This window comes from Staurois parvus, unplaced genomic scaffold, assembly GCF_062004578.1.
Source record: "Staurois parvus isolate SC_StPar_1 unplaced genomic scaffold, SC_StPar_1.0 ptg000310l, whole genome shotgun sequence".
Classification (NCBI taxonomy): domain Eukaryota; kingdom Metazoa; phylum Chordata; class Amphibia; order Anura; family Ranidae; genus Staurois; species Staurois parvus.
Window position 1 is genome coordinate 2,187,161 of NW_028318106.1, and position 27,350 is coordinate 2,214,510.

At 41.2% G+C, this 27,350-nt stretch overlaps 1 protein-coding gene across 1 annotated transcript in view; it reads left to right on the forward strand.

Moving 5' to 3' along the window:
• The first annotated feature begins 1,981 nt into the window (after positions 1 to 1,981).
• LOC149457640 (phospholipid-transporting ATPase IC-like) overlaps positions 1,982 to 27,350 on the forward strand; it is a 135,801-nt gene continuing 110,432 nt past the window's right edge. The window contains exons 1-3 of the mRNA XM_089683445.1: positions 1,982 to 2,030; positions 22,512 to 22,678; positions 25,461 to 25,558. Coding sequence (XP_089539571.1) covers positions 22,513 to 22,678; positions 25,461 to 25,558 — 264 coding nt within the window. The 5' untranslated portion in view covers positions 1,982 to 2,030; position 22,512. The remainder of the gene's footprint in view (positions 2,031 to 22,511; positions 22,679 to 25,460; positions 25,559 to 27,350) is intronic.

Genomic DNA, 27,350 nt, shown 5'->3' on the forward strand with positions numbered 1-27,350 from the left:
AAAATGTATTGATATGCTGAAGCCTTCACTGGAACTAAGGGGCCAAGCCCAACCCCTGAAAAACAACCCCACACTATAATCCCCCCTCCACCAAACTCTACACTTGGCACAATGCAGTCAGGCAAGTACTGTTCTCCTGGCAACTGCTAAACACAGACACGTCCAGCAGATTGCCAGACAGAGAAGCACGATTCATTATTCCAAAGAACACGTCTCCATTGCTCTATAGTCCAGTGGTGGCATGCTTTACACCACTGCATCCAACACTTTGCATTGCACTTGGTGATGTAAGGCTTGGATGCAGCTGCTCGGCCATGGAAACCCTTTCCATGGAGCTCTCTACGTACTGTTGTTGTGCTAATCTGAAGGCCACACCAAGTTTGGAGGTCTTTAGCCATTGACTCTGCAGATAGTTTGCGATTTCTGTGCGCTTCATTCATGTGCTGACCCCGCTCTGTCATGTTACGTAGCCTACCACTTGGTGGCTGAGTTGCTGTTGTTCCCAGTTGCTTCCACTTTGTTATAATCCCACTAACAGTTGGCCGTGGAATATTTAGTAGCAAGGAAATGTCACGGATGGACTTATTGCACAGGTGGCAACCTATCACGGGACCACGCTTGGAGTCACTGAGCTCCCGAGAGCGACCCATTATTTCACAAATGTTTGTAGAAGCAGTCTGCATGCCTAGGTGCTTGATTGTATACACCTGTGGCCATGGAGGTGATTGGAACACCTGAATCCAATGATTTGGAGGGTTGGCCCAATACTTTTGGCAATATAGTGTATTTCAATAAAAAGAACCCCCCCCCCCCCCCCAATGAACCTGGCCATGGATTCCATATTCCACATGTTCCATACAACCTTAGAGTGCATATAAATTCTAACAATACATTTTCCTTACTTGCACTCTTTTGGTCTATAAATACCATTGAAAGGGTTTTATTACATCTGTTTGGCAAACGCAAATGAAAAATAAAAAGCTGTTCATCCAGCTAGAAATCATGTGAGCTGATAGCATCCTTTGCTCTCTGAACTGTTATCAGTTAAAATTGTTCCCTGCTATCATTGTGGACCACAAAACTCCTCCCACTGTTATGGATAGGAGAGGGAGGTGTCATGCAGTCCTAACTCACTCCCAGCTCTAGGGTAAAAAAGCTGCTCAGTATAGTCACCCTGGGACAGGAAGTGGGGTAATGGCAAGACCACCAGGTTAACACAAAGGAACAGTGTGAAAAAGAGAAAACTAATGCAGCCCAGGGGCGGACTGACAACTCATCGGACCCTCGGGCAATAGGGGATCATGGGGCCCCTGTGTCCTTGCCCAAACTCAAAAAAGCCTATGAAAAAGGTACCAGGGGCATCTCATGGGGCCCCCTACTGACCCCGAGCCCTCGGGCAGTGCCCGAGTTTCCAAATGGTCAGTCCGCCCCTGATGCAGCCACTACATCTAAGGACCAGTAAGCTACAATACTATCAATTTTTGCTTTTGGGTTTAGATATGCTTTAAGCTGAGACCTGAAAACACAAAATACTGTTACTAAGTTTGCAAGGAGGACATTTTTTGGCAGTCACACAAAATGATTGGTGGCTGCAGAATTGAATGAAAGAAAATAAAAAAAAGAGTGTGTGTATGTGTATGTGTATATATATATATATATATATATATATATATATATATATATATATAAATAAAACATTATATAGCAAACAAAAAAAGTCTTCAGTAGCAATGACATGAAATGGTTCCATATAATTGGAGCTTTCTTTGAAATGCACCTTCCAGCTGCCTTGATCCGATGGGATGGTGCCGTAGCTGGAGGAATGTTCTCTTACCTGTCGAAGGAGATGTCTTTCCTTCATCTTCAGGAACACACAATGAGCATGTAGAACTTGTTTGTGTCAGTCTAGCCACTTCCCTTTGTCCAATCACATGCACCTTGTAAAGTCACACAGTACGCCACACCTTCCAGTATAGATATGACTGCAGGTTATTCATAGCTGAACGCTTAACACCTGAAGACGCACAAAGGTAAGCAATGGGGATCCAGCTGGCTGAGGGGTAGAGAGTACGCCATGGAGTAGACTGTATGGAAATGTTAGTGTGGGGTGCTCATGATTTATTGTCCAGGTGGATGGATAGGTATCAGATCAAGTTGTAAAGGATTAGTCTACCCAATAATATTTCAGTTTTAGCCTGACACTGGTAGGCTGAGTATCTCATGCAGGTTATACCGATAAGATCTAATTTTTTGCGTTCTTCTATCTAACTTCTGTCATGGAGTGTTCTTTTAGTGAACCTTTTGGCCTGATCAGATCCACCTGTCGGCTGTTTAGGGGGATCTGAACTGATGTTCCATGCTAGTGGCAGGTGGATTTAAATGGACCTGCGTCCTTTTATATGCGATTACCTCTGAGTCCATCTAGGTCCAGAAAAAGAATGGAAAGGTCTACGTCCTTTTCCATCTTTCGGAAATGTGATGGATCAGAGGTAGTCAGATGTAAATGGACACGTCTGTCGACGTCCTCCTGCCCATAGACCTAACATGCGTCCAATAAGCACTCTTAAGCAAAACTGAATTATTTGGATCCATACCATTCGGATGCATATCATACTGATCCATACCATTCAAATTCATTCCATTTGGATACAAACCATTCGGCTCCAATTCAGGAAGGAAGCAGGGTCCAATAAGCTCTGGGAGACAAAACTGAATTATATGGATCCATACTATTCTGATCCCTACCATTGTAATCCATATTATTTGGATCCATACCATTTTGGCTACAATTTAGCAAGGAATCTTGGTCCAAGAAACTCCGGGAGCCAAAACTGAATTCTTTGGACCTATACCATTCGGATTCATATCATACTGATCCATACCATTCAAATTGGATCCATATAATTTGGCTCCAATTTAGCAAGGAAAGTTGGTCCAAGAAACTCCGGGAGGCAAAACTGAATTATTTAGACCTACTGTATACCATTCGGATCCATATCATACTGATTCGTAGTATTCAAATGCATTCCATTTGGATACAAACCATTCGGCCAAATGTGGGTCCATGAAGCTCTGGGAGGCAAAACTGAATTATTTGCACCTATACCATTCAGATGTATATTATACTGATCCATACAATTTAATCGATTTATACTATATGGCTTCAATTTAGCAAGGAATGCGGGTCGTAGAAGATTCGGCAGGCAAAACGGAATTATTTAGACCCACACCTTTTGAATCCATACCATTTGGCTTACATTAAGCCAACAATTTGATCATGTCCATTCTGATCAGTAGTCAATGGACATGGCCAGCACAAAAGGTCCCCAATGCTTCTGCATTATCTTTCTTTCCAAAAAAAAGAATCCCTTGTGGGGGTGCCTAATAGAGATGAGATGGAAGTCTACTGATCAGTGGCGTCCCGAGGCAGGTGCGGGGGGTGCAGTCCACACCAGGTGATACTGACCGCAAGGGGTGACACCGGACCTGCTCCACAAAAAGGTACGTTGTAAAGAAAGCCGACGATCCCTGCAGGATGGATCGGATCCATCCTGCGGGGATCGTCGGCTTTCTTTACAACTTACCTTTTCTTGGAGCGGGTCCGGTGTCACCCCTTATAGGTTGCATGCCGACGATCCTGCGGGGATCGTAGGCATGCAACCTATACGGGGTGACACCGGACCCACTCCAAGAAAAAGGTAAGTTGTAAAGAAAGCCGATGATCCCCACAGGATGGATCAGATCTTCAGATTGAGCATAATGGATCGGAGTCCAATCCATTATACTCAATCCGCAGATTCAATCCATTCTGCGGGGATCGTCGGAGGGGGTGTCACCAAGTGTTACCGCACCGGGTGACACCAACCCTAGGGACGCCTCTGCTACTGATCCTTTCTGGAGAGAGGTGGAGATGATCATTTCCTTCATGACTGTTGTCTGTGTAAAGGGGATGTCTTGGCTTATTGCTATGATTTGCCCCAAGTCAGGGCCAGGACTGTCTCTAGATCTGTGAAGCCCTTCCTTCCTCACATGACACTTATGCAACCTCAGCAGTTCCCTCGCTGTCCACGGCTTCAAAACTTTCTGAATCACAAACCCCGAATGTGAGCAGATCTGGATAAGTACAGTTGTGTCCAAAATTATTCAACCCCCACTGAAATTGAGTGTTTTGGCCAGTTTGACATTGCTTTTGATCATTCAGTCATCTTGCTTACATTTACATTAAAGAGGCACTTGTAGGTCAGACAAATATAACATAACAGTTATAATGAAATAACCACAAATGTCTTTTCTGTGCTCACAGCATTATCAGTTTTATTCAACCCCCAAGTGACATTCAATCTTAGTACTTAGTACAGCATCCTTTTACAGTTATAACAGCTTTTAAACGTGAAGCATAGCTTGACACAAGTGTCTTGCAGCGATCTACGGGTATCTTCGCCCATTCTTCATGGGCAAAGGCCTCCAGTTCAGTCACATTCTTAGGCTTGCGCACTGCAACTGCTTTCTTTAAGTCCCACCAGAGGTTCTCAATCGGATTTAAGTCTGGTGACTGCGATGGCCACTCCAAAATGTTCCAGCCTTTCCTCTGCAACCATGCTCTAGTGGACTTGGAGGTATGCTTGGGATCATTGTCCTGTTGAAAGGTCCAACGTCTCCCAAGCCTCAGGTGTGTGACGGACTGCATCACGTTTCCATCCAATATCTCCTGGTACTGAAGAGAATTCATGGTACCTTGCACACGCTGAAGCTTCCCTGTACCTGCAGAAGCAAAACAGCCCCAAAGCATGATTGACCCTCCACCATGCTTCACAGTAGGCAAGGTGTTCTTTTCATCATAGGCCTTGTTCTTCCTCCTCCAAACATAGCGTTGATCCATGGGCCCAAACAGTTCTAATTTTGTTTCATCAGTCCACAGAACACTATCCCACAACTTTTGTGGTTTGTCCACATGGCTTTTGGCATACTGCAGTCGACTCTTCTTATTCTTTGGAGACAGCAAGGGGGTACGCCTGGGAGTTCTGGCACGGAGGCCTTCATTACGCAGTGTGCGTCTTATTGTCTGGGCTGAAACTTCTGTACCCACATCTGACAAATCTTTTCTCAGTTCCTCAGCAGTCACACGGGGACTTCTCTCCACTCTACACTTCAGGTAGCGCACAGCAGTCGAAGTCAGCATCTTCTTTCTGCCACGACCAGGTAGCGTTTCAACAGTGCCCTTTGCCTTGAATTTGCGAATGATGCTTCCTAAGGTGTCTCTTGGTATGTTTAACATCTTTGCAATCTTCTTATAGACATTGCCCTTCCTGTGAAGAGAAATCACCTCTTCTCTTGTCTTCCTGGACCATTCTCTTGCCTTCACCATGTTTGTAACCACACCAGTAAATGTCTAGAAGGAGCTGAGTATCACAGTCATTTTAAAGCTGCCTAATTGGTGCTTATTATGCTTGATTGCTGCTCGGTGACATCCACAGGTGTTTTCAATACCTGATGGAAAGCACCTGTATGAACCTCTGTTCTTCAGAGTGGTAGTCTTTAAGGGGTTGAATAATTGTGGCAATGAAGAAACCACATAAGAACCATTTACTACTGTATTACATAAACAATTGATGTCATTTTAGTTGCATTTGGGTAGTTACAACGTCCTTGTAGGATTTGATTCTGAATACAATTCCAAATGTACACTATAGTCCCTAAACCCCTTTACAGCATTGGGGGTTGAATAATTTTGGACACAACTGTAGATATGAATATTTGTTCTAGGGGGATTTAGAAAGTATTGACATCAGGGACAGCCAGGGAAGTCGCCTTTTTCAGACAGAGAGGTTGGCTATGGCAGACGTCATTGCCTTGAAAAGCAATCTGTCTAGAAAGAAACAAAGGATCAGCTGGTATGTGGTCACATGATCTCTACTGAAAGGATGTATCAGCCAACCTGAGCTCTACATACGGCAATTGAACTCCTTAACTTTTGATCACATGAAAAAGAGCGCAGAGCATCATTTGCTCCAGGAAAGGTGTTTTAGCCTCTCTCTTCTTTACCCATCCATAGCCAGATCATTTAGGCTCCCTGCACACTAGCTGCTCCTAGAAGCTATTATCGGTATATATTTTTCTGCTCCTAGAAGCTAGTATCAGTATATATTTTTCTGCCCCTAGAAGCTATTATCAGTATATATTTTTCTGCCCCTAGAAGCTATTATCAGTATATGTTTTTCTGCCCCTAGAAGCTATTATCAGTATATATTTTTCTGCCCCTAGAAGCTATTATCAGTATATATTTTTCTGCCCCTAGAAGCTAGTATCAGTATATATTTTTCTGCCCCTAGAAGCTATTATTAGTATATATTTTTCTGCCCCTAGAAGCTATTATCAGTATATGTTTTTCTGCCCCTAGAAGCTATTAACAGTATATATTTTTCTGCCCATAGAAGCAAGTATCAGTATATATTTTTCTGCCCATAGAAGCTATTATCAGTATATATTTTTCTGCTCCTAGAAGCTATTATCAGTATATATTTTTCTGCCCCTAGAAGCTATTATCAGTATATATTTTTCTGCTCCTAGAAGCTATTATCAGTATATATTTTTCTGCCCCTAGAAGCTATTATCAGTATATATTTTTCTGCCCCTAGAAGCTATTATCAGTATATATTTTTCTGCCCCTAGAAGCTATTAGTATATATTTTTCTGCTCCTAGAAGCTATTATCAGTATATATTTTTCTGCCCCTAGAAGCTAGTATCAGTATATATTTTTCTGCTCCTAGAAGCTACAGACTGCTATCCTATGTGTCCATGCACACTACTTTGGGCTATTACCATTTTTTGAGCTTCAACATCTAGGAGCAGAAAAAAAAATCGTTTTGTAGAGTTTTTTGGAACATTATTCCAGCAGAAAAAAATGCTAAACGCTACTAAAACGCTCCTAACCGCTTTTTTAGCTAGCTTTTTTTTTCCTCTACTGTACTGTAAAAACGCTAATGCTCCTAAAGGCTACTAAAATGCTACTAAAAAATGCTATTAGCAGCGTTTTTAATCCAGCATTTTCCCAGCATTGTTTTAGCTTAAGATAAACGCTAGTGTGCATGGAGCCTTACTCCTTTATTTCCATCACACCAAGAATTAGCTTTTAAGTGTTACTAAACCCACAACAGTAAAATCAGTCTGTATATGCAGTAAAGCATGCTTGTTATACTCACTGTGGAACCTAAGGGGTTAATCCTCTGCATGGTGTAAAAAGGCTGTTTGATCTTTTCTTCTCTGATCCTCCCCTTCTGCTACTGTTCCCAATCCATCTGCTGATAGTACAGAGCCCTAGGAGGCACTCTGCACATGCTCAGTTTAGTGTTTATTGCTAGAGAGTTTTTTATTCTTCGGGAGGGTGCATGTCATCAACACAGGACCAATCAGCACTGTCCAGACAGAGGGTCAGGGGGTTATGCAGCCTCATTGGACAGTCAGAGGAGAATGAAAACTCCTCCTACAAGCTTTGACCAGTGCTCGGCAGGACACTGATATAAGTCACAAAACTGCTGATGAGAAAAGGTATTTAGCAGTTTATGTTTACTAAAATAATTGCATTTCCATGTTGTGTGTACTGTGGGAGACCATGTATAGTGAATGCAGGGTCCGGGGAGAGCAAATATAGTGAATGCAGGGTCCGAGGAGACCAGATTTAGTGAATGCAGGGTCTGGGGAGACCGGATATTGTGAATGCAGGGTCCTGGGAGACCAGATACTGTATAGTGAATGCAGGGTCCTGGGAGACCAGATATAGTGAATGCAGGGTCCGGGGAGACCGGATAAGTGAATGCAGGGTCCGGGGAGACCAGATATAGTGAATGCAGGGTCCGGGGAGACCAGATAAAGTGAATGCAGGGTCTGGGGAGACCGGATATAGTGAATGCAGGGTCCTGGGAGACCAGATACTGTATAGTGAATGCAGGGTCCTAGGAGACCAGATATAGTGAATGCAGGGTCCGGGGAGACCGGATATAGTGAATGCAAGGTCCGGGGAGACCAGATATAGTGAATGCAGTGTCCGGGGAGACCAGATATAGTGAATGCAGGGTCCTGGGAGACCAGATATAGTGAATGCAGGGTCCTGGGAGACCAGGTATAGTGAATGCAGGGTCCGGGGAGACCAGATATAGTGAATGCAGGGTCCGGGGTTTAGTAACACTTTAGAGTAAAGTGGTTGTTAACCCTTCCATATACCCAGTGAAGCAGAGGCGGACTGACCATTTGGAAGCTCGGGCACTGCCTGAGGGCCCGGGGTCAGTAGGGGGCCCCATGAGATGCCCCTGGTACCTTTTTCGTAGGCTTTTTTGAGTTTGGGCAAGGACACAGGGGCCCCATGATCCCCTATTGCCCGGGGGCCCCATGAGTTGTCAGTCCGCCCCTGCGGTGAAGTGACTGGCCTCAGATGACACACAGAGTTGAAAAAAATCCTCCTACATAAGTTGTACCTGTCTGTCTGCAGTCTGTTCTACATCTTTTCAAAATGCTAAATTTATAAAGCTTATCTTGTTCAGAAGAAGTGGATGGAGAGCTGATATTACACTCTGCAGATCTCCGTGAGGAGAACTCTGAAAGCTGATTGGAGGGAAGAGACACCCCCCCTTCCTTCCACACAGCTCACAGGAACAGAGCTGAGGCTGTCAATCTGCTGGATGTCCCTCCCCTGTCACCATTTTTCTCTTGGTGTTAGGAAAACTTGTCAGAAGTGACAGATAGCAAAGGAAAAAAGCAGCAGATAGAAATGACACTTATGCTTTTAATTGAGACAAGTACACACTATAGAGGGATATGCTTCATTTTTCATGTCTGAAGCTAAAAAACCAAAAATCTATTTTTTGGTATGTTTAGCATCACGTCTCATTGGGTACAGGTGTGTTGAGTCAACCAAGTTTGTATATTTATTGCAAAGTTTCTTACTTGGAGACCCTGCCACTAACTTCCCAATACAGGCTGACAACACCAGGCCACTGCCTTACAATTCACAGCAATGTTGTCAGCCTGCTATGCGCGCTCCTTCAGTCTGCCTTTGGGCTGCCTATCAGGTCTTTCAGAAAGGTAGTCCAATGGACAGCTTAAGGAGTGTGCTTGGCAGCCTGACAACACTAGTGCTAATTGTATGGCAGTGGCTTAGTGTTGTCAGCCTGCAAAAGGAAGTGCTGTTAGTGGCAGGATCGCCAGGTAAGAAACTTTGCAACACAATCACAAAAATAAAAAAATTGCTTAAGAAAATTGTACACAGTGAAGCATCAACCCCGACATACTATAAAATATTATAGAGTGGACATTTAAGAGTATGGGCTCATTCACTAGCACGGTGCCCTCTGAAGAGCCATCACTGCATCGCTGTTCAGAAGGTATTTGAGAGCCGGTGAGGAGATGTTGTGTCACCTCCTCAACACCTGATTTAACCCTGTAAATGCACACGGTTGCAGTGCTGCCCCATTGACTTGTATTGAACGCGATTGGCTGCGGTTACTTCCGACAAATGTGGCGTGCTGTTTAATTTTTGCACAGCTGTGAACCACAGCATTGTGCACATGACCTGTACATAGCCCTACATTGCTGTAAGCGCAGATTCAGGTGGGCATTTGGGGGGCGGTAAAACCGTGGTTTTACCTTCCCTTAGCTGCACAAGGAAGCATTAGGGTTAGCATTTGTTTTTTTTTCTCATCTGTGACCCTATAGGGGAAATTTTTCACCACTCCCTGTCACTGTCAATGGTGGGATTGTTTGTCTCTGCAAGAAGGAGACACAGACAACTGTGGATGAACATTGATCTTCATGACTGATGTGGATCTGCCTCGCTGGATTACATGATTGTAGATTGTGGGACAATTTTTTTTAACAACATAAAAAACTTTTTTTTTTGTTTTTGTTTTTTTTTTAATTTTAATATTTACATTTGTTTTTGTGACTGGGGGGGTATCGGGGGGCCCTCTTAATAATAAATGAAGCTTCCATATTCCATTAACCCCCTTCCTGTGACAGACTACCACAACCACTGAGCCAGAAAAAAAAGAAATACTGAAAAAAGAACAATTTTTTTTACGTTACAAATAATACAAAACAATTTCTTAAAATTTAATTTCTTCATATATTTAGGCAAAAATGTATTCTGCTACAAGTCTTTGATAAAAAAAAAAATCCCAATACATGTATATTGATTGGTTTGCATGAAAGTTATAGTGCTTACAATCTATGGATAAATACTGGAATTATTTTTTATATATTACTACTAATGGCGGTGATCAGTGATTTATAATGAGGCCTGTGGGAGTGTGACGGGCAATCTGCCACTGACTGCCACTGACATCATTGGTGACTTTAATACAGTGCTCAGTGATAATACTATACCCTTTAACTGTATTAATGACACTGGCTGGGAAGGGGTTAACATGCAGGGCGATCAAGGGGTTAAATGTGTGCCTAACTATGTGTAATATGTGTTGCTTTTACTATAAGATCTCTTTGTTTCTCATCCATGCTTTGTGCACATGCAAAAGAAACCTAGAAGTAGGCAGATATACTGCTACAGGGCGGCACAGGTGTGCAAAATCACGTATATATACGTGATTTTGCATTTCCGGATAAGGGGCGCCGCCACGGCTGTCAATTACTGGGTCCCAGTCGGTGATTACTCGCTGGTGCCCGGTGATTGTTGAGCATCTCCGACGGGGAGGAGAACTGTATGTAAACAATACAGTTCTCCTCCCTGTCAGCTCGTGCACACTGTGATTACAGTGAAGCCCACACACAGAACTTACTGTGAAACAGCACACAGTTAACACTTTGATCACCCATCATGTTAACCCCTTCCTGCCCAGTGCCATTAGTACAGTGACAGTGCTTTTTTAAGCACTGATCACTGTATTGGTGTCACTGGGGATGTCAGTGACACCAAGTCAGTTCCCCTCAGAATGCCCGCTGCATGTGACGCTTTAAAATTGTGCATGCTCACGAAATGGCAACCATTGAGAGTACTTAAAATTTTTTAAATTTTTTACAAGTTACCTGTGTAGAGTTACAGAAGAGGTCTAGTGCTAAAATTACTGATCTCGCTCTAACAATCGCGGCGATACCTCACGTGTGCGGCAAACACGTTTACATATGTGTGTGCGATTTACATATGCGTTCGTTTCTGCGTGCGTTCGTTTTCTTTTTCATTTTTACACTGTCCCTTCAAATTTTTTTTTTAAATCACTTTTATTCCTCTAGAAATATGCATGACAGGTCCTCTTTAAGAAGAGATCTCAGCTCAAAAAATATCCCAAATCACTTTGTTACCTTTTAAAAGCAAACGAATAAAGAAAAAACTTTTTTTGAACTTTTGCGTTAAAAAAGAAAAAAATGTGTTTACGTCCGGTCCTCAATCATGATAGAGGAGATCAAAGACCATAGAGTCTTTCATCGCCTCCATCTTCAGCAGGCCGGACCATCTGATCATTTCTCGGGCCGGCCGGTGTTAACGCTGAGCCCGAGAAACACCGGCAAGAGGCGGAGGGGGGGGGGGGGGGCAGTGCTATGGCCACTTTCAGCAGAAAGCTGGCTGTTTGTTGAAAAAAACAATATGATTATATTATGTATATTATATTTTAAATATGATTTTTTTTCAGCCATAACCCCGGTAAACCACTTGACAACGACAACGTTTGTATATGTATTGCAGTCTTTAAGCGGTTTTTAAACACATTTTTTTCTTTGTAACCGTCAGTGCTGCTGTAATAGATTGTATACATCCTAGAGATGCACCACTTCATAGGCAGGGTCAGGACATCCCCCAATCACATTATTTATTGACCTTTTGCATTTTTAATGTTGCTTTTAAGAATTACTTAAAAGAACTGCTACCCACCAAACAGAATTTTTTCTCTTGGTACCTGTTCCCCAGGGCAGTGCTCAGCCCCGGTGACATTTGTTTGACAATCCCTTGCCTATTAGCCTTGCCTTAGAAAATGCTCAGAACTGATCTTTACAATTTTGCTCCCATTGACTTCAATGGGGTTTTGATTTGGCACACAGGGAGAGATCATTGTCACTCAATAATAACCGGTGCCTGAACAAGGTCCTTCATGGCAGGCTCACTTGATATTATTTTGATTAGATTAGAAAAGATTGCAAAATTACTTTTTTAATTGCAATTAACATATTAAAAATGATATGAGATTTTAGTAATTAGGTTTAGTTCTTTAAACTCCCTGGCGGTCTGATTATTTCAGATTTTTGGTGCTGAAAGCGGTACCATTATTTTGCATGGAAATTTGGCATTTTATATTGTAGGCCTGTAATTCTTAGGAATAACTCACTGAAATCTGTCCAAACAAGAGTCTAGTAAACATCCCGGGTAGGATAAACCTTGAAACACGAAATCATGAATTATAATTTAATAAATAATCATAAAAAATAATATAATAATAAATTTAATTCAATAATATAATCAAACCAAAAATAGAAATAGAGCGCCAAGTTCGCACATCACTGAGCAAAGTCGCAAAATCATTTTCAGTGTCTGATGACGAATTTCCCCCACGAATCATTATCACTCAATTCTGCAAGTGGTTCTGATTTACTATCGCTGTTCTCTAGCTGGTCTAAAACCGATTTTGACCTAAAGGGACTCTTTTTGGACGCCATGGACGTTTCTCAGTTCCCAGGCAGAAAGAACAGTAAAAATGCAGGCAGGGCGCTGGACAAAGCACTCGGGACAAAATGTATGTGAAATGGTTTGATACAGGAATGTTATACTATGTGATTTTAGTAAATGTCACTTTTGTCACTTTTAAATTTCCCGCCGTTCCGTCCCCCGTACATCCCGGCGCTCGCAGGGGACGGAACCCAGATGACAGATGCCGGCATTCGCCGGATTACATTGCCGGGGACACTGCAGGAGGGACATCGCGGGAGCGCAGGACAAGGTAAGTGACTGAGGGATCGCGGAGCAGCGCTGCATGGTATTCCCAAATGTAGCTCAGGGTTACCGCTTGTGGTACTGAAACTTTACCCCGAGCTACACTCGGGAATACCGCCAGGGAGGCTACAGATTATATGAACCCAACATTTCATATTTCTGGTATGTGCCTGCTGTACCATGTACTTGTATGGAAAAGTATCCTGTTCTCTTTGTATTGCTTCCTTTGTATGAAATCTCTGGTGTTTCTGCCAGTCCCCTCTGCTTTCCTACTAAAAACAGACCACACTAAGCAGGAGAACGCAGCATGGGAAGATGTGTGTACTGTTGTTTCTCCTCCCCTAGCTCTTATGCAGCTGAGAACAAATGTTATGTGATTACTTATAAAAAAGAGAAAAAAGTTATCTACAATTTTTTTTATATCTCTTCACTTCATTTTCACTTACATTTCTATTTTAAACTGAATAGGTTATTTTATGAGGTGAGGGCTCACATAAAGATCTATTTAAAATAAGTGGACATCCCGTCGTAGACGGTTGTCACTGGGAAGAGTGACAACTCTAAAACTTTAATATGTTTAATCAATTTCTATCTAAGTGATAATGGTTACCAGTGGGGGCAGATAAAAATACAAATGGTTCTAACCCTTCCCTACTCTATCCAAAACCAAAAAAAAGACTTTGGCTTCAGATACCCTTTATTGGAACTTAGGGGCCAAGCTGAGATTTCGGGTCTGGTTAGGGGGTAAGATTACGGGTCTGATGGACGGTCAGGTTATGGCTAAGGGTATATTAATTACAAAGCTTTTTCAGATGCAATAAATTCATTTTTCAGATATGATAAATATGCATCAGATTGCAAGCAGAATAAGACTTTATATAAAACAAGCAAGAGACAGAAATTCATTCACAACTTTTTTTGTTCAAAAACTAATTTTCTGAAGATTCAGTGCAACTGTGTCAACAACAGTCACAAGATTTTCAGAAGCCGAAAAACTATGTACTGCAGTATGTTACTCTCAGTAGCCTCAAGCATTGCGGGACTATAATTAAGAAGGTGTTCCTTTAATCCAAAGGATTTGCAGAATTTGCAGCTGCAAAGAACCCATGGTCTGCTAAATTGCTGAGATTTGTAGTTTATCAACTAGAGGCTACCCAGCCCCAACTATAGACTGTCACCGATTTTCCACAGATAAGGGATTACAGTGCTTGACACGTCTTTCCATGTGATGACGCAGTCTGATGGGACACCAGCAAGAGCCTTGAGTAAATTTTACCAACCAGTCTTTCTCGTTTCACTTGAACAGCTTGTGGACAAAGTTCATTTCATCTTGTTCTGGTGCAGAAATAGCCACTGTGCTACCTTTCAAGGCAAACAATGTGACAGAGACAGTGAAAAGACATGGGCTAAGTCAACATTCAAGCAACTTTCTCCATTTAGTATGCTGTAACAAAGAGCTTAGGTGGTGGGCTGGTCTTGGTAACCGATGACTCTGGCCGCCAATGTATGCACATTCTCAGATAAATACTGAATCATGTCATGTGATGAGGTGGTAGATTTTCCCCACTTTCTCAAAAGAGCAAAGTAATTGCAAAAAAATTAATTTGTGAAGCATAGCAAACAAAACCAACACTTAATCCAGAGACATAACTGAACATCACAGGGACCTTAGTCAGTGTCATCTAAATAGCATCATGGCTCCTGGGTAAAGTAATGCACTGGGGCCCCTACCAGCTTGCCTCAGGTATTCCCATCACATTGCCCCCATCCATCAGGTGTCCTCATGGCAGTGTCCCCATCCATCAGGTGTCCTCATCACAATGTCCCCATCCATCAGGTGTCCCCATCACAGTGTCCCCTTACATCAGGTGTCCCCATCATAGTGCCCCCATACATCAAGTGTTCCCATCACAGTGTCCCCCATCCATCACGTGTCTTCATGACTGTGTCCCCATACACTAGGTATCCCCATCACAGTGTCCCCATCCATCAGGTTTACCCATCATAGTGTCCCCATCCATCAGACATCCCCATCCATCAAGTGTCCCCATCACAGTGTCTCTATCCATCAGGTGTCCCTATCACAGTGTCCCTATCCAACAGGGGTCCCCATCACGGTGTCCCCATAACAGTGTCCCTATCACTATGTCTCCATCCATCAAGTATCCCCATTATAGTGTCCCCTTACATCAAGTGTCCCTATCACTTTGTCCCCATCCATCAAGTATCCCCATCACAGTGTCCCCATCACAGTGTCCCCATCCATCAGATGTCCCCATCAGTGTCCCCAGGCATCATTTGTTCCCATGACAGAGTCCCCATCCATCAGGTGGCCCCATCACAGTGTCCCAATCCATCAGGTGTCCCCATTACAGTGTTCCCATCCATCAAAGTTGTGGCCTCCTCTTCCCCCTTGTACTCACAGATCACAAGTGCTGTTCCCTCCTGCAATGAAGGCATCTCCTCCTTCTTCTCCCCTGCTGAGACTGAGGTGAGTACTCAGTTTCAGTGCCAACTCTCTTCTGCCACCTGCAAGAAGGAGAGAACTGAATCCTTCCTCCAGCATCACCCAGCCACTGCTTCTTCTGACAGGAGTGACATTGCAGTTATATATGTCAAAGAAGAGCGGCACAAGTGGACCAATAACCAGTGCACTGTCCCAACACAGCTCCTGGGCCCCCCCTCCTTGTCCTAACCCTGATCATAGGGCCCCTGGGCAGTGCCCAGGAGTACCCATTCATCAAGATGACCAAGGGTTTACGAGTAGACATGTTGTATACTTTTTGTATATTTCTGTAAGTTGATTATTTATATTGGAACTACTAAGGGTGACTGGCCTGTAATGTGCATGCACCACATCCCCAAAATTTACAAAGTGTCCAAAAAGTAGAAAAAAAGCAATGGGACTTTTCTAGTGCAATATACAAATCCAAATATTTTTTGTAAATCCTAGATTTTGTTACCACATTATCCCCACTAAAAGGCAACCTTTTATTATTAAAGGAATTTGCTTGCGAAAAATCTCGATGTGAGTATCGACCTTGTATTACAAGAAGTTACAATAGCTTCATGTCGGTTAACATATGCTGATTTACACTCTCTACCCACTAAATATCCCCAGTATATAAACACATAAATACTTAATGGCATGAGGATTTCTTTTTTCCTTCACGTAGTTTCCAATTCCGACCATGGGGTGAGGGTGCGTCTTCGGTGCTTTTCACAGGCTTTCCACCTGCTTCATCAAGAAACTGTGGAACGTCTTAATTTAATTTATATTCCAATAATTTTCATTGAAATTTTCGCAAATACATAAGTATATCTTAAATAGAGAGTTGTAAAGTTTTAAAATATGAGTACAGTATGAAATGTTACTACAATGTGCTCATATCACTATAGTACAGATAAAGTAGATAAGATAAATGCATTTGTAGCATGAGTCTGGAAAAACAAATGCATTGAGATCAAGAAATACCGTAGATATGTAGCACTCATCCCCCAAAGGGCCCCCTGTTTTGCCCCGGGTTCTTTTACCAAGCTAGTGTAGCAGCAGTCAGGCATACAGCAGGGAGTTTATATTTTTTATATTTATCGCAGAATAAACTTGGATGGGATTCAGGAAGCTGTGGGATACTCCTGTAGTGCTACCCCCTTGAGGGCTGCTGGTTTTGTTTGGGTCCCCCTAAACTTTGCATGGCCAGGCAACACAAATTGTCCACACCTCCACACACGGAGTCAGTAAAGCAGTCCTTGAGCTGGTTTGTAGTTGTTTTTATCTAGGGGTTAACAACTTGGATGGGGTCTAGGGGTATAAGGGATGCCCAAGGAACTGCAAAACTTGAGGACAAACGTCTTAGCAACCTGTACACTGTACAAAAGCATGGATCAAAAAAAGCACTGTCTCTTTAAGGAACACTGAAGTCCGCTTGATGTACCTCCTCAGACCCGAAATGAATCCTTCCTCTTCACCCAGCTGCACTGAGGGTATATATGGGCAAGGAATTCCAAGAGCTGCAATTAAGCAGTCCCAGATGAGAACTAGTTGGGCCTTGCACCTGACCGCCTTCTCCCTTTATTTGGCCCAGGGGATGTAGAAGTACTCATACTGTCCCGTCCTGTTAGCGCGATGTGTTGGTGGCTGCTTTCAGGCCTTACGCTGGGATGGCTCCTTCCCTGCTGCACAGGATGCCCTCCCTAGGAGACTTTGGGCAGTTGAGATCCTTCTTTCCTGGGGCCTCCTCCCAGGCTCCACACTCCAGCCTTCTATCAGTCCATCTTCCACCCGACTCCAACAACAACTCCCCCTGCTGCATAGGCTCTGCCACAATAAAGGGTTGCCCTTGGCCATACTACCCGGCCTCCTGCCTGGGGATTGGTCAGGTTCCACTAAACATGCAAATCTGGGCCTCCTCCCCTCTTCCAGAAAGGTCCAGCAGTTTCTGGAAGAGTGGGAGGGCTCCAGAAGCCATGACCTGTAGAGCCTCCCAGCGTGTCCTGAGGTGAACTTACTACCTCACTCCCAGGCTGACTCATCCCAGGCTGCTACTCAGCCTCTATCTAACAAAATAACAAATCCTAGCTACCTAGAGGCTGCTGCACTCCAGCAACACTGTACAGGATCAAGAGGACACTCTCTACTTTGGTAAAGCTTCTTAGTTGAGCCCCTCTAGTAGAAGCTAAGGGAATGAGCAACACTGAGACACCATAAGAAATATCTTGATTTAAGTAGACTCTGCCACTGGTGCATATGGGAGCACACAGTCACATGGATCATACGCACAGGTCTGTACTCACAATGACCCTGTATACTTGGTTTCCTCGTTCCAATATTAGCCATACATTTCTCCTGTGAGCTCTCCAGACCAGATCCTTGGTGAAATCCCTTAATCAGCTCCAAAAGCTTCAGCAGAGCAGGCCCCCCAGCTCTAGCATAGCTTGGACTTTAATGAGCACATGTAGAACTACAGCTGGCCTGGCCAAAAGGGCAGCAGCCATTCGTGCTGGTAACTTCTCCTTCTGGACAAGAACAGAGGTGCCTTAGGCCCATACTATTTATGCACTCTCCAGTCACCTACTATGTTTCCTCCCCCAGGGGTAGGCTGAGACATAAATATTAGTAGACTTATCTCTTCCAACCCACTACATTCTAGAATCCTCCAGAAGGCAGGAGGAAGCAGTCAAACCCACAGCCAGTGGACGCCGGACGTTACTCCAGCCGGAGTGGTTTCAGTCCCTTTAAGGATCAGTATCTATGTTACTTTAAGGAACTCTAGGTCCTCTTGTGTGAACTCTCATGAAGTCCCAATACTTAGTGAGAAAATACCAGCCCACCTGGCTGCTTGAATAAGTGTCCCAGAGCAAGGGATTAGTGACTTCAAAACTGTGAAAGCATGCTGGATATTGCATCTGGCAGCCTTCTGCCTTATAGACCTTGAGGGTGTAGAGGTACTCACTCTGTGCTTTGTATCAATCTGCTTTGGACAAGACTGATAGTTCAGGAGTTTTAGCTGTGCTAGTCTTCCTATTGGAGGGCACTGGGCAGGGTGCCTCCTGGATAGGACTGGTAGTGAGGTTCCATCTCTGTAGCTTCTTCTCTTTCCTTCCTTCCTCCTCAGCTCCAGCCTGGAGGCAAAGCCCCCCTTCCCTGGAGTCCCTTCCCAGGCCTCACAGTTCTCAGCACTCCGTAATTCACCTGATCACTAGACTCCCCTGTTGGCCAGGCTCCCTGATATGTATGGGCAGGTCTTACCACACTGCCAGGCCTCCTGTCTGGGATCAGTCAGACTCCCATACATATGCAGATCTTGGTCTCCACCCCTTTGCCCACTAGTTTTTAGAAGTTTCCATGGATCACCATAACCAGGGGGAGGCAATAGAGGAATGACTGGATGAGCCCTCCAGACTGAACTAAGCTTGACCCTCACAGACATGTTCCCTACCATTACTTCTGTGAGCCAAACTAAATTTTACCTCTCTAGCACCACTAGAGGGTGCTACATAGGGGGGCCAAAAATAACTGCACAAGAGACACATTTTTCTGTGGTCAGCATTTCAGAACTTATGAGGAAGTGAAGCAGGCTGTCCTAGTATGGTTCAGGCGTACTGACAAATCTTCCTGTGCCAAAGCTTTCCAGGCATTACTTAAATGCTGAGAAATGTGTATAAATGTAGCAGAGGAGTATATCAAAAAATAAATTCAGTTTCCATTCCTTAAAATTTGTTCTTTTATGGTACAAACTCAAAAGTCCTGGTTTGACTTGAACACCCCTCGTAGAAGGTAAAAAAATGGATTTAGTAGAAAAAAAAGAGTAAACCGGTGTCACCACAATAAACTACACCAGAGAGCCATATCCAGTGTTCCAGACCAGAGAATGATTACATTCTATCATTCACCATAATGCAAACTTTTTGCTATGGTGGGCACTTGGTAGGAGGGAGGGGCCAGGAGTGCAGGTGGGGGACCCGAGACGAGTAAGATGAACATGTAAGTATGACATGTATGTTATTTAAAAAAAAATCAGCTTTTACAATCACTTTAAGTAAGTTTAAAATGTTGTGGTCTAAAAAGTCTTTTAGAGTCCTGGTCCAAAAGGTCCTTGTATGCTGTAGTATTAACAGTATCCTTCACTGAACTCTATACTCTTGGCCATTTAATGTATGTAAATGGGATAGACATACTGTATCTTTTTATTACATATGCATGTTCTGCTTACTATTACTGTTCCACATACAGGGTTTGTCTGATTTAGATCAAAACCTACTGCACTCTCCAATATGAAAAAAAAAACCCACACAAAGCTCCTGCTACGCTAGGTCCATGTGATATTTGCATAGGCTTTGCATCACATGACAAATATAGCAGAGTAACAAATGCTAGTGATTATTGGAAAGAAGTATGTTTTTTTACTCACAGTAATCATTGGACACTATTGTTATGTGCAGAGTGAACTTTTACAAAGGTTCCGGTTTAACTGCATAGTGAGTGAAGGCACACCTCATTCCAAGACATTACGCCTGTGATGTAACAGATACCAGGTCTGGAAGATATAGCATTGTGTTCTTTACTCCCCGACATGAATTAAGGTGTATCCAAACTATTTATGTTACATGGTTACATGTGGGACAGGTGAACAGGATAGCAGATATCATATTGTGTTTCCGCATATACAAGGGGATCTTCTGCATTTTTATACTTGTAACAATAAAGTCTTACATTTCTGAATGAGCCATAGAGAAGAGAACTGCGTGAATCAGCTCACATTTTCCACATCATTTTCAGAAAATTCTGGTTCCTGTGCTTCACCTAAATCACTGTAGAATAAGGATCTTCAACATCACACCTTGGTCCAGTGATAATCATCTCCTTTATTCACGTAAGGTAACAGGCTTCACAGGACAACATTTAACCTCCCTGGCAGTCTGATTATTTCAGATTTTTGGTGCTGAAAGCGGTACCATTATTTTGCATGGAAATTTATTAAATTATAATTTAATAAATAATCATAAAAAATAATAATATAATAATAATAAAAAATTTAATTCAATAATATAATCAAACCAAAAACACTGAAATGTGAAATATAGCGCCAAGTTCGCACATCACTGAGCAAAGTCGCAAAATCATTTTCAGTGTCTGATGACGAATTTCCCCACGAATCATTATCACTCAATTCTGAAAGTGGTTCTAATTTACTATCACTGTATTCTAGCTGATCTAAAACTGCTTTTGACCTAAAGGGACGCTTTTTGGACGCCAGGGACGTTTCTCAGTTTCCAGGCAGAAAGAACAGTAAAAATGCAGGCAGGGCACAGGACAAAATGTATGTGAAATGGTTTGTCGTAAAAGTGGTAAAAGTCGTTTGTCGTAAAATCGTTTTCAGTGTCTGATGGCGAATCATTATCACTCAATTCTGCAAGTGGTTCTGATTTACTATCGCTGTTCTCTAGCTGATCTAAAACCACTTTTGACCTAAAGGGACGCTTTTTGGACGCCATGGATGTTTCTCAGTTTCCAGGCAGAAAGAACAGTAAAAATGCAGGCAGGGCACAGGACAAAGCACTCGGGACAAAATGTATGTGAAATGCTTTGATACAGTAATGTTTTACTATGTGATTTTAGTGATTATAGTGAATGTCACTTTTTGTCATTTTCAAATTTCCCACCGTTCTGTCCCCCATACGTCCCGACGTCGCAGGGGACGGAACCCAGATGACAGATGCCGGCATCTGCCGGATTACATTGCCTCCCAATGTGTCCGGACATGCGTCACCTCATGACTGGAAATGGCGTACCGACACGTTGCGTCACATTAACCCTGATGAAGTCACAACGCACGTGACGCAATGCGTCGGTACGCCATTTCCAGTCACGAGGTGACGCATGTCCGGATGCAGCAGCCATATTGGTTTCCCCAGATAACATGCAGTACACCCATGGGATGTGGTGACAGGCTGATGTGTTGGGGAATACATGTGAGTGCAATTTTATTTCATATCTATTTCCAATAAACAATATTGCACTATGGAAGGATCTTTTTGTGTCTCACTTATCTGACAGTGGAGGTGGAGCGGAATAGGTATGCTGGGGAGGAGTCCCCATTTATCCTGTGGTCCCTGGATGAGGAGCATATTTATGAGGATCTGGTACAGAGGAGATTATTAGCCTTTTGCCCTGTGTGGGTCATTGTGTGGAGGTGAGAAGGCATTGCTGCCATTTGAGGAATTATTCACCAGAGTGAAGATCACCTTTTACACAGTTTCACTTGCATGGACTTTACATTTTGATCATTCACAGATGTTTTTTTTGCATTTTTTGATTCACATTATATGTAAATATATTGGATGGTTATTAGGTGTGAATATATTGTTTCTGCACATGATATTTTATATCACTGGTAATATATTCACTATATTTTTGTCTAATAGTTTCACAATAAGGATATATTCCTGTTTATGGGTCATGTACCACTGAGAACTATTATGTTGACACGTGGCACAATAATTATGAATTTATTTATGATTATGATTTAGGTTGATATATCGCTTAACTAATTTATGTACATTTAATAATATATCAATGATTATAGAGCTGCATTTTTTTTGTGTATTTTGAATAAGCCTAAAGTTCAGCTTTAAGGAACTATTGTAAATAATTTTTCAGCTTATACTCAAAATTGAAACAATACTCTTTTGCATTTTTTTTCTTTGCTTCTTTCTTTTCTGATTGTGAACCGTGTCTTCTTATCTAACATCAGTATCTGACATCACAAATGCTCTTTTGACTGAATGGGCAAAAGGTTCCAATGACACATTCTAAGAACCTATTGAAAGCCCTCCAAAAAGAGCTGATGTAGCTGCAAAAGTTGGTGGCAGTGGTCCAAGTGACTAGCAAAACCACACTAAGGGCCATGGTTTTGGAATGGGATGTCCAACAAGCTCATATAGGTTCGATGGTAAGGCCTTCACAAACTTTTGGCCACAGTATACAGTGTATAAAAAGCTTGGTGGCTCATCCCATCAGATAGTACCTGGTATGTGCTAAAATATTGATTTTGAGTGTACTGACCTGTTAATCTTGGTGAACAGCATGGACAGAGGTGGACGACTGTCAAGTGCAGATTCAGAAAGTCCAAACGATGAGGAACTACCATATTCAGATGATGAGACCGATGATGACCTAGATTCTCCCCAATCTCCAGGACCAGAGGAAAATGAAATCACGCCACGCCCTGATCAGGAACAGACATCCAAAAGTAGATGTTCTTTCTGTCTGATTTCACTTTTATTAATTTATATAACTTAAGCAACAGTCTTTATATGTTAACATACCTGTATATCCAGACCAGGGACATCCCTAGGGTTGGTGTCACCCGGTGCGATAACACTTGGTGACACCCCCTCCGAAAATCCCTGCAGAATGGATCGGATCTGCGGATTGAGCATAATGGATCTGATCCATTATGCTCCCCAATCTGCAGATCCGATCCATCCTGCGGGGATGGTCGGCTTTCTTTACAACTTACCTTTTTGTGGAGCGGGCTTGGTGTCACCCTGTATAGGTTGCATGCCAACGATCCCCACAGGATGGTTCGGATCTGCGGATTGAGCACAATGGATCGAAGTCTGATCCATTATGCTCCCCAATCCGCAGATCCGAACCATCCTGCGGGGATCGTCAGCTTGCTTTACAACTTACCTTTTTGTGGAGCGAGTCCGATGTCACCCGATGCGGTAGGTGTCACCCGGTGCGACGCGCACCCCCCTCACCTGCCTTGGGACGCCACTGATCCAGACCTAGGCTGTACAGAACATGAAGATACTATTTTAATAAAATATACTTCTTACCTCTTCGAGGCTAATACAATGAGGTTGGTTTACTGAAGGTGAATAGGCTGCTCACTTTGCAAGGGAATTTTGCCTTATCTTAGTGAATTAGGTGAAGGCTGACTTCCATTATCCAAACATGTGCAAACATAATACTGGGGGTTTTTTTTTAACCATAAGCATGATTGGATGATTTGAAAACTGAATTTATCCTACATTTACTAAGCCTATTTGCCTTTTAACAATCAGCTCTAAGTAAGCTGCATCTTTTCCATACAATCACTTACCAGCTTACCTATGCTGAATGAAAATCCCAGCTCCATAGGATTTTTCCTCTAATGTATTACCCAAATAGATTTCTTTGTGTTGGTTGCAGAAGGAGAAGGTTCAGTCCTGTTTAAGCCCTCCACTGTTATTATAAAACAGTTTATTCTCCTTATATACCTTTAAAGATTCTTCTAGAGATGCTCTCTCACCTTACTATGGGACTCCATGCACACTAGTGTTTTTTTAAGCTAAAAAAACCCTGGGAAAATGCTGGATAAAAAACGCTGGTAATAGCAGTGTTTTAGTAGCATTTAGAAGCATTAGCATTTTATTGGTGTTTTTACAGTACATGTAGAAGAAATAAAAAAGCTAGAAAAAAGCTGTTACCCACATGGAAGAAAAATATATTTGAAATATATTTTAAAAATATTCTTCCCAAATATATTGACATATATTTGAAATGTTACAATTTTGCCCATATTCAATATATTTAAAAAAAAACAAAAAAACATATATATATATATATATATATATATATATATATATATATATATATATATACTGTATGTTGAAATGTGTTATTACAAATTATATTAAAAATATTTTTAAAAATACATTTCAAATATACTGTATGTCTTTAAAAATACAAATCTACATTTTTGGAATGCATTTACAAGTATATGTAAAAATATATGTTAAAATTACTTTTTATTACTTTATTAAAAATCTGATGAATATATGTATAAAATATATATTTTTAAAAATATCTATTTTTTTTATTTATTTTTCAGAATTTTTTTTAACATATAAAAAAGTCATTTTTAACATATATTTTACATATATTTGTAAATGCATTCAATGTAGATTTGTATTTTTAAAGACATACAGTATATTTGAAATGCATTTTTAAAAATAGTTTTCATATATTTTGTAATAAAAATGCATTTCAACATACAGTGTATATATGTATATGTATATATATATATATATATATATATATATATATATATATATACATTTATTGAAATATATTTTGAAATATATTGAATATGGCCAAAATTGTAGCATTTCAAATATATGTCAATATATTTGGGAAGAATATTTTTAAAATATATTTCAAATATATTTTTCTTCCAGATGTTTAGGAGCATTTTAGTAGCATTTAGCAGCATTTAGAAGAGTTTAGCATTTTTTTCTGCTGGAAAAACGCTCCAAAAAACTCTACAAATAATTTTTTTTTCTGCTCCTAGACGCTGAAGCTCAAAAAATGCTAATAGCCTAAAAAAGTGTGCATGGACACATAGCATAACATTTAGCTTCTAGGAACAGAAAAAATATGCTGATAATAGCTTCTAGGAGCTAGAAAAAAATGCTAGTGTGCATGGAGCCTAAAGACATAGGTAACATAGCTCCAAATCAAATCTGTAGCTGGCCATATTCATAGCAATATTTAGAAAATTTCAACCAGTTTTGACCATTGTTAACCACTTATACAATGACAAGCACTCACTAAGAACTATCCATGAAAAAACTCCACAATGTCAATCGACCACCAAAATTGGGGCAACAAATTCACAACTTCAATACAGTTTACTCAAATATCAAACAGAGAAAAATTTGAAATGGGAAAAAAATATGACAGTTGTATTTAAGTTTTATTTTTCTGCCACATTCAGTAGGACAATTCCAATTCCTTCTCTGTGTGGTCAGTCAGAACCATCATTTTGTGTCTTTAACTGCTTTGTAATTTTAATAAAATGGCAATAAAAGTTTGCTTTTTCTGTGAAATTGCCATTTGTATGGCCAGGCATATAATTCCATAGCATTAGTCAAAAAAGGTGTAGCATCCTGAACCCATCTCAGCTTCTCGGAAATTAACTATGGTGTTCACCGCCCCAAAATAAAAAGCTCAGTTATTCAAAAAATTCTCTTCTTTCTTTTCAGCTTGCAACTGGCAGGTGAAAGCAAATGATCCTAACTTCTACAAGCAACCACACTTCATGAAGAAACATTATTTCTTCTTTAAGAAAAGTAAATACGCTGTATGTATTTCATTTTACTTATTTTCCTGTAAGAATTAAACTTTTTTTCCCCTAATAAGCATCACTGTACATTTTATAAAAAGGAAAGACTGAAAAGTCGAAATGCCACATAATATGGAATATGTATAAATACTGGTCTTTGGGCAGAACTGATCCTTTTATCAAAGAACTAGGAATTCTAAAAGCAGATAAAAGAACAAAGATGGGGTTCACTAAACAGGCATACTGGAGGGAAGTCCACAGTTTTCACTTGTTTGTGCATGAGCGTATCTTAGATCCAGCGTTGGACATTTGTGCCTAAAGCTCTCGAGAGAACAGAAGCAATTTAATAATGACAATATAGTTGTTAGTTCATGTTATATGGTAATTGACATGACCCAAGAATGATGATGTGTAAATACATGCTCTTGATTCAATACTACAGGCAATGTCAATGGCAGCAGAAGTTATATTCTAAATCACAGGGAGAGGTCATAAACAGAAAACAATACATACAGTATAATGGTTCTGTCTGGTGACATGTCACAGCAAGCCCTACATGCCACACAACCTATGTAAAGTTGGGAACATATTCTAACCCCATAGGTTGACTTTTCCAACAACAATTTAGTCTTTACATTATCTGATTTAATCATTCTCAAACTGGCAAACAAATAACCATTGAGCTGACATATTAGAGTAATTTATTTTCTTTGATATTTTCCTTATATGTGCTGTATGTGTGCTGTTACCCCATAAGAAAGAGAAATGTATTTCCAATATATTTAGAAAAAAAACTTATACATGCGACATATATTTAAAATATATTGGCCTATGTGAATATATTTTAACATGTATTCCAAAAATGTAAATTAAAATATATTTTCCAAAGGCATATATTTAAAAATATATTTTTTAAAATATAATTTCCAGCTATTTTTGAACATCTAAAAAAAATGCATTTAAACATAAATTTTTAAATATACATAGTTACATGGTTAGTCTGGCTGAAAAAATACAAAAGTCCATCCAGTTCAACCATAGAGAAAAAAAAAAAGTTATAATCCTATATCCACAGTTGATCCTGAGGAAGGCAAAAAAAACCAGCAAAGCATGATCCAATTTCCTCCTACTGGGAAAAAAATTCCTTCCTGATCCCCCGAGAGGCAATCGGATATTCTCTGGATCAACTTTACCTATAAATGTTATATCCAGTTATATTCTGTGTATCTAAGGAACAATCCAAGACTTTTTTGAAGCAATCCACTGAGCTGGCCAGAACCAACTCTTCAGGGAGTCTATTCCACATTTTCACAGCTCTCACTGTGAAGAAACCTTTCTGTGTTTGGAGATTAAATCTCTTTTCCTCCAGACATAAAGATTGCCCCCTTGTCCTCTGTGATGACCTCAGGGTGAATAACTCTACACCGACTTCACTATATGAACCACTGATGTATTTATACATGGAGATCATATCCCCCCTTATGTATTATACATGGAGATCATATCCCCCCTTATGTATTATACATGGAGATCATATCCCCCCTTATGTATTATACATGGTGATCATATCCCCCCTTATGTATTATACATGGAGATCATATCCCCCCTTATGTATTATACATGGAGATCATATCCCCCCTTATGTATTATACATGGAGATCATATCCCCCCTTATGTATTATACATGGAGATCATATCCCCCTTATGTATTATACATGGAGATCATATCCCCCCTTATGTAATATACATGGAGATCATATCCCCCCTTATGTATTATACATGGTGATCATATCCCCCCTTATGTATTATA